Source organism: Priapulus caudatus, unplaced genomic scaffold, assembly GCF_000485595.1.
Source record: "Priapulus caudatus unplaced genomic scaffold, Priapulus_caudatus-5.0.1 Scaffold18, whole genome shotgun sequence".
Taxonomy (NCBI): domain Eukaryota; kingdom Metazoa; phylum Priapulida; class Priapulimorpha; order Priapulimorphida; family Priapulidae; genus Priapulus; species Priapulus caudatus.
The window spans coordinates 206,904-216,266 of NW_014577079.1; the positions used below are offsets into that span (position 1 = coordinate 206,904).

The 9,363-nt window shown below is 41.0% G+C and overlaps 1 protein-coding gene across 1 annotated transcript in view; it reads left to right on the top strand.

Annotated features, from left to right (window-relative positions):
* The first annotated feature begins 2,545 nt into the window (after positions 1-2,545).
* LOC106811216 (phospholipase D3-like) overlaps positions 2,546-9,363 on the top strand; it is a 79,669-nt gene continuing 72,851 nt past the window's right edge. The window contains exon 1 of the mRNA XM_014814775.1: positions 2,546-2,692. Coding sequence (XP_014670261.1) covers positions 2,656-2,692 — 37 coding nt within the window. The 5' untranslated portion in view covers positions 2,546-2,655. The remainder of the gene's footprint in view (positions 2,693-9,363) is intronic.

The following is a 9,363-nucleotide window of genomic DNA, read 5'->3' on the forward strand; positions in this document are numbered from 1 at the left end:
TTTATTTGCACAATAATCAAAAACCAAAATGGCGATCATTTAGGCGTAGCGCCATCTCTCGCCCAGATTTCAGACTTTCAGATCAGAAACATTTATTTTATCATCAAAACTAACCCTGAAACAAAGCAGTGAAATTTCTATTAGTATAAAACAGGGAATAAGGACATTGATCACATTTTGGTTCGTCATAAATGAAACAGTTACCAAATTTTAAATATCATCTCCCTCTTCTATCACACCCAAGGTGAGCTATAGTGTCATTGACACTTTTATTTGGACTCGTGGACTAAAACTCGATAGTTTGGAACTCTCAGCTTTTTATTCCAGCTTTTATCATGACAAAACTAACCTGTACATTGTCTGTGTGATGGTATTTATGCATGTATTTATTTGTATGTGTAGTGTATGCCTGGAATAGAACTCTCGGTAGCTGATATTAAAGGTTATTGTGGAGTTATGTTGACGTGACTGTTATAAGAAAACTTGTGTTTCACTACTTTACTACATGCAGACAGGTGGAAAACTATCAAAAATAAAAAGAGAAACACTGATCTAAAGGTTCCCGTTCATACATACATACATACATACATACTCTCATATGTGAGGTTTTGATCATTATGATCATCATGTATATTGTTTTAATAAAGTTAAATAATATATTATTTTCTGCAATATTTTGGTATTGTACAGTATTATTTCTGTTGCTATATAATATTTTATGGAAAAAAAAGTAGTTAATTGTGTATATCAGTGAAGATTTTTAAAATAACTTATGCACCTTGTCCTCACGGCTACGAACTATGCTGCTGCTGCTGCAGGGCCTCAAGCATGGGTAAGGCTCCAGGACCTGACAATATGCGTCCTCGTGTACTGAAGGAATTATCGAAAGAAATTGCGCCAATCCTGACTATGATTTTCCAAGCCTCCTACAACTCGGGTGAAGTCCCGCAAGACTGGCGAAATGCAAATGTCGCACCAATTTTTAAAAAAGGTCAGAGGTACCTGGCTGAAAACTATCGACCAGTGTCACTGACGTGCATCAGCTGCAAAGTCATGGAGCACATTGTGACATCTCACATCATGTCTCATGCCGATAAACACAACATTCTCAACCCGCTTCAACATGGTTTCCGGAAGGGTGTCTCCTGCGAAACTCAGCTTATTGACTTTGTGGACGATGTGTCCAAAAGCATGGAAGCTGGAAAGCAGGTCGACTGTGTAATAATGGACTTTTCAAAAGCTTTTGACAAGGTAAACCACAGCCTACTCGTTCACAAGTTAAATCACTATGGCATCCGTGGTAAAACCAACACCTGGATTAGTTCGTTCCTGTCAGATCGAATGCAGACAGTCGTCGTCGACGGAGAGAGATCTGACCCTGTAAATGTAGAATCAGGAGTCCCGCAAGGTTCAGTGCTTGGACCTTGCCTGTTCCTGTTCTACATAAATGACATCCCGGAAGATACACAAGCAACCGTTCGACTTTTTGCAGATGACACATTGATTCATATAGCTCTGACTAAACCACAAGATTCACAAATACTGCAGAATGACTTGGACCAACTAGCAGTCTGGGAAGACAAGTGGATGATGAAGTTCCACCAAGACAAATGTCTGGTCCTGACCATCACCAGAAAACTCCAACCAACCTGTTACCCATATGCTCTACGCGGACATACCTTAGACGTGGCCACATCAGCCAAGTACCTGGGTGTCACACTAACATCAGACCTTCGATGACACAACCACATCAGCTCAATATGTAGTAAAGCAAATGGAACCCTATCATTCCTGAGAAGGAACCTAAAGATTTCCTGAATGGAAGTTAAGTCACTTGCCTATACCTCATTGGTTATGCCCACGGTGGAGTACGCCAGCACGGTATGGGATCCATATCAGGCGCAGGACTGCCAACATCTTGAAATGGTCCAAAGACGAGCAGCGAGATACGTCTCAAACCGCCACCACAACAGGTCGAGTGTTACTGACATGCTTGAATTTAAACACTCAACTGGCCGACGCTGGAGTCAAGACGAAGGGTTGCCCGTTTGGCTATGATGTACATGCAAGCTCGTCAACGGCATGGTCAACTTGGATACCAACAACCGTCTGATACCACCTACTCGAAGCACCAGGAACATGTCAGAGCACTCTTTTCAAATCCCATCCTGCTGTAGATGTACGTGACTACAGGAAATTACGGCTCCTTCTTTCCCAGGTCTATTACAGAGTGGAACGCCTTACCGACTGAAGTGGTGACAGCCGAAAATCTATGTTCCTTTAAGTCTCTGATTACTGCCTAAACGACATCAGGGCAGTTTTTTAAGTAAAATTTGCTTTTTTTGTGTGTTTTTCTTTAGAAAATCAAGGAAAGGAAAATTTTATTTTAGTCTCAACTAGCGCCTCCCGTTGGCATAATCATCAGTATGTTGATGGTGGCCAATATAGCGTAGAAGTAGAAGTATGCTAACTATAATAAACGTTGTGTGCGTGCGTGCGTGCGCGTGTGTTCAAACGAAAATTCCCCTGAAGTTTTCAACTAATAGCAGAGCTAATAGCTATTATAAAACCTTCTTTTTGGCGTTTGTTACCCATAGGTGGCGCAAGTTGTAGTGTTATTATTCATTCCTGCGCCGTGTGTGATGCGATTCTCAGATGCGATTGTGGATAGCAACTGAAATACGTAATGAAGGTACGAGTGTTTGTTAACATAGTCTAGGACAACTGAGCCCCCAATGGCAACGGTTGGTAAATGCTTAATTCTATGTGTATATGACTATATGTTATATCATTTTATTGATTTATGGTTTGACATTTATCGTAAGTGTACAGCATAGGCAAGGTAACCGCGGACAGTGCAGGTGAGGTAGCCCCACCCCACCCAAGGTCCCACCTACACTGTGTCTGTAGGCCTACTTCTACTTCTATTTCTATACTGGACAGTCCGTAAGGAATAAACGTCCAGGGCTATAGCTAGCCATGGGGTGTGACCTAGCTTGGATAAAGCCAGGTAGTTAGCCTTTTTTAGCCGAATGGCACTGAGGTTGGTCACAGCCAGAGTTTTTTTTCGCCCTTAGTGGTTCTTTTACGTCCCCAGTGGCCTTAGTATTACTGGAGACGGGACCGCCATTTTACGTGGTCATCCGAGCCACGGCCCACGGGACCTACACATTACACGGAGTGCAGGGGCGTGTACAGGGGGGGGGGTCCAGGGGTTCCGGACCCCCCCCTGCTCGCGCAGAAAACGCATCTAAGGGGGTCTAATTTAAAAAAAAAATTTGGGGGAGCACCCCCCAGACCCCCCTTCACATGCTTGCAAGTTTGGGTTACGGTTAGACCCCCCCCCCCTGGTACAAATCCTGTACACGCCTCTGGAGTGGTACCTATGGTGGTACATTGGAAATTAAAATATATTCTAATTAAATATATGTCTTCATTCAGTTTTAATTTTAGTAGATATTGTGATATAATTCATTGTGTATTGTTTGTAAAATGGAGCTTACCTAAATAATAAAATATATGTCCTTTGACGTAAATATTAAAATAGTATTACTAGTACTGTAGTAGTATATAGTACTATACTACCAGGAGTAAGATAATATAGGATATCCTATATTATCTTACTCCTGCTACTACTAGTACTATAGTAGTACCAGTACTACTACAGGTACGTTGATACTATGGTTGATACTCTGCATTGCACAAACACAAGTCGGAATTGGGCTAACTTGATGTTATTATATATGACGAGTGACATGTATACTGATGTAATGTAGAAGGCAATCTTAAATTATATATGCCGGTCTCGGTTGGTACTGAAGGTCAACGGTCATCATGGGGTCAAAGATGCTCATGAGCAGTGTGTACGTGCTTCACAGCCTCTTTGGCTGCACCATTACTTCGCCCACTTCCTGTTACAAACTCCATTGAGAAATCTTCAGCGTCCTGTTTATTAATCGCTGCAGCTGGATCTCAGCATATACACCAGACCAGTAAACTAATTAGTAGTGATGTCACGATCATCGATTATACTCGATCATCAGTTGAACAGTGGCTCGAACCAAGAGCTTGGTTATCAAAATCCATAATTGATTTCATTGGGGAAAAAAATCGAAATAAATGTAAAACTTGAACAAGAAAACTTGGAAAAGTGAAGAGAATCAGAGATATCATCGCTACTATACAAGTTATCCTTTATTAACATACATGTATTATACACACAGTAGTAAACAGTGCAAAACAAACAGTAAACAGGGCTAAACAAGCACATACATGCACATTTACTTGGATCCAAGATGATCGATTACGAAATTACAACCGATTGACAACATAAACACTACTAATTAGGCTTCCTTTATCCACGTATAAGTGGTGCATAAGTCTGCACATCTGTATTTGTATAACCACAGAGCAGCCCTATTATGGTCTTGTAGTGAGGTCATCAGTTGGCCAAGCCTGGTATGACACGGGTCAATAGGCATTGTATAAAAAATTAATAAATATATTGTTTTGGGGAAATGGTTCCAAGTGAAATATTGACAATTAGTTATCTTATCCGCAGGCTTAGCTGTAGGAAATCTACTCAGGGAGCCAGAAATGTGAAGCAGTGGAGAAAATAACAATATGATGTCAAGTGTTGGCTCTGGTGAATTATAACGGTTAGGAACAAGCGCTACGCCCTTTTTAAATTCAATGATGGAATTTCTTTTTCTTTTTATTATTCTATCAGACTCAGTGCATGGACACATATGAAGCATGGGCAGTACTCCGATCAGATTTATTCAGAGTGAAAAGTTAGTGCCATATAGCAAGGAACTGGTATGCAAAAATTATTTTTCAAATAACCTTTTACTTGGCATAGTATATATAGAAGTAGTTTTCAGTGTGGGTGGCGCCGCCTGCTGCGATCTGTGGGATTACCCCGGGGGTGGGGGCAATATGGCAAGGAGTAGGTGTATGTAGGGTAGGGTAGGAAGCATTGCGGTAGAATTAATAGAGCCAAGGGGCAAGAAAAAAACTTGGAAACCACTGCTTTATAGTGTATTTTGAGAGTGCATGGCGAGTATACTGTAACATGTGCCTAAATATTTTGTTTAGTCCATGTAATGAATTCAGAATGTATTGCAACTTAAGTTCCTTATGCTTTTGGTTAACTGTTGTGTTTTTATTCAGGGTCTACACTAGTCGGCGGCATGGATAAGGCGAATACAGGCAGCCATTCTTACTTATTATAGGCAATCTGTTCACATATAAATAAACAAGGAGGCTGGGGTGCCCCATAGACCCTCAGCCAGACTGAATACTGATTTCATCTCCCGCGAGAAATGATAAAATACTAATAGCTAGTAAAAGCTGTGTCAGTGTTCGACATGAAAGGCAGCAGTTTCACAATGGAATTTCATGAACAAAAGTCAGTTGAACAAGATTAAAACCATTTAAAATCACATTCTTTGTGTGGTGTGCATTCTGTACATCCATGCGAAAGTGCTGTGTGTATCCAGAATGTGGCAGCATGCGTAGCATGATAAAATACTAATAGCTAGTAAAAGCTGTGTCAGTGTTCGACATGAAAGGCAGCAGTTTCACAATGGAATTTCATGATCAAAAGTCAGTTGAACAAGATTAAAACCATTTAAAATCACATTCTTTGTGTGGTGTGCATTCTGTACATCCATGCCAAAGTTACTACTAGTCCACATCCACTAGTACAAGTTACTACATCCATGCCACCAGACTGTTACGTGCATTAATTAGGCCTGCGTTAATCTGCTATTCAGCTACTGTTATCAGATTGGAAAGCTTAAAATGTGCATTGTCATTGAAAATAGCTTGGGCCAAGCAGCAGCATTAGCAACAGTAGCAGAAGCAGCAGAAGTAGTAGCAGTAGTGGATGCAGCAGCAGTAGTCGCAGCAGCAGCGGTCGCAGTAGCAGTAGCAGTAGCTTGTGATGGGAATTTGTTGGAATTTCATCATTGATCATCGGTTGCACCCAACCGATCGATGATCAAAGATAATCGGTTGAATGTTATTAATCGCGGCTACCAGATGTTGAAATATATCATATATCATATAATACAGTATTTTTTATAATACAATATTCTAACCGCTATGTATCAGTATTATACTTGCTTTAATGTTTGGTGTAGGTTAGATTTAAGTTGTAAAGTAACCAAAAAAACACAAAAATGAAATAAAAGTCATTTCATCAATGTTTGCACATTTTATAGGAAAAAAATATCTTTTTTGATAATCAATTATTTATTTTCATAATTGAGCGCTTAGTGAGTTGCTGCAAACGACTGACTTTCGATTATAATCGATCATAGGGACATCACTAGCAGTAGCCATGGCAGTAGCTATGGTAGTAGCAGTAGCAGGACTTAGTAATAGTAACAACTAGACAGAGTGCACTCACGGAGAGTGCATACCTCCGCCAGCGACATACAACTCACAAACACACGAATAAGCCACGATGTACGCTAGCGTACTGACATGTACACGCTGGCTTGCTGGCTTGCTGCTCGCTCGCTTGTAGCAGCCGCTCATTGCTGCTGCTCGCTGACATGTACACGCTCGCTGGCTCGCTGCGCTGGCTCTCTGGGTATCACTGGCTGGCTGGCTGAGCTGGCTGACGCGCTAATATCGATCGCGCGAACACACGAACACACGTACACACGAGCGAATACATAACCTCCTCCAACTCCGTTGGGCGGAGGTAACAATGGCAGCAGCAGCTACAATAGCTGCAGCAGAAACAACAGCACATGCTTTTTAAGCAGTTGTAAGTTTGCAGAACACTGCCCTTGTTTTCTTCTGGTAACAATAGCCTCGTTCACACGCGACCTCGTATTTATGAAATACGGTATTTGCGAAATACCGAATCTGAGACAAATACGCGACCGAGCGTTCACACGCTGGTTCGCGGCACCAGAAATGCCGTATTTGCGAGCTACGAATGCAATGCGCACCAACTGCCCATAGAATACGTAGATTGGTCCGCGCTCGACAGTTCCACTCGCATTGCATTGGAACTGTCGAGCGCGGACCAGTCTATAAAATACGCGGCTTCAGAAATACGGCATTTAGCGTTCACACGAGGAAATGCGCGGTCTAAGAGATCCGGTATTTCTCAAGCACGGCAAATTAGTCGGGGTCTGGGAAGCCGCGTTTTTCAACAAATATCGGATCTGTTTAGATACCGTATTTCTTGGACCACGCATTTTGCCTCGTGTGAACGCTAAATACCAAATTTCTTGCTACGTGTGAACGCGGCTATACATATACGGCTATAATATCGGCTACTACATATTTTTATTTATTTATTTATTTAGGCAATTATCCATCATATACATAATACAATACATAGCATATTTTTACAATAAAATTTTGAATTAATAAAATTGGATAACTACCAAGGATATATACACAAAAAGCATGACTAGCACACTTATTTACGCAGGTAAGGTCTATGTCCCCCTGACCTCTGTTTGACCTGGCTCGTTTAGCTATTTCTGACCAATATATATTAGGACTGTCATCGATGCTTTTTTTTTTTCTAAAATGTAGCCAGCGAAGCATCGGTAGCATTTTTGACTGAGCGCTGCCATTATCGGAAGTAGTGCAGGACGCATGCATACAGAGACAATCAATAACTGTGGTGTTCTATTGTCTCTGGTGCGTATCCTGTCTCACTGATCTCTATAATAAAATCTGTCTACCGTAAAAGCATGTCTGCTGCTTCGCCATCGCCGCGACGCCAGGTCAATCTGGTTGAATTCAGGTAAATATACTTCGCCCATGTTGCATTTAAGCACAGCGATGTATAAAATGCATAGTTATCATAAGTAGAACACAATACATGAGTTTACTGTACTTTCACGGCTCATGTTTTATTACATAATTATTAAATTGAATCAGATCGAATCGAACCAAAATATCGAAGAAAAAAAAAATCAATAATCGAATCGAAATAATTTGATACCAATGACAGCCCCAGCTGGAATACTATGAGGTGAAGGTTATACTTGATACAAAACAAGGCAGAAATGCTTAGATGATTATTTTATTTGAGATATACGTAATTGTTCGGCAGTTTTTGTAGAGGTACAAGATTTTCCAATGGATGGATGTCAGGCTGTATATTGACGTCAGTCACACAGCCTGGTCGGGTTAGGTTACATTATGATTATTGTATCTAGTTTCGATAGTGCGACTTTCGGCCCTAGGACATAAGAGCTGTCCATATTTGCACATTTGCATACGTCGCACATTGCGAAAATGAATTGTCGTCAGCGCTTATATCCATGAACGCACAGGCACTTGAAGCGTTTCAATAAAATATAATGCGAACTAAATACGAAATCTATAGTACAAAATTCTTAATGTTTCTATACTATAGGCCTACTCTCTTTCACCTATTATCGCCAATAGTTTCCTACCAAATTGCATTACCGGCAGCCATTGCTATCGCGGCGCGACTGTTGCACGCTTGCACTAATATATAGAGAAGCACATGTTAATATAAGAATAGAGAATAAGAATAGAGAAGCAGTAATATACTCTATATATTAGTGCAAGCGTGCAACAGTCGCGCCGCGAGAGCAATTAATGGCTGCCGGTAATGCAATGGTAGGAAACTATCGGCAATAATAGGTAAAAGAGAGTAGGCCTATAGTATAGAAACATTAAAGGACAATTGAAGTCAAATTTTATAACTTCTGTAACGTTTTTATACATAGAAATACATTCAATAACGTATTCCATTTCAAATCCGGCGCCCGCAGTTCAAATCCGCAGTAAGAAACACATGAATATTAGTCTAGGTCATGTGACGTCACAGCACCCTGTTGAAACACGCCATTATGTAAACATAGTGCGTGTGGTGTATAAGATGAAGATAGAAAGCGATAATTTCAATGATTCTAGTGATTACTCAGATGATGATGATATTTATAGTGATTTACCAGTTGGATATAGGTTTGAGCATGAATATACACAAGAAGTGGAGGAGAATTGTCTGAAAAAGCAACGGGAAGAGTCGGCACACACTTCTCGAGAATCAGAAGTCACAATTCATGGCGGAATGGAAGCTTCGGTACCAGATAGGACTGTAGACAAATACTGGTGTTCTTGTAGTGTTTGTGAATTAATGAGTACGGCACCTGAATGTATATGCTGCCATGAGAATGAGAAGACCAGGGTTATTGCCCGGCCCCCCCACTCCGAGGTCGGAAAGACCGCATGCGCGTTCCCAAAATCTCCGGTAAAGGGGTATTTTTCGCGCGACAAAATCCGGCCCAAGAATTGTAAACAAGAGCCGCAGAGCGTCTGGGCTCATCTGAGGTCTGTTGCTACGATTATAAA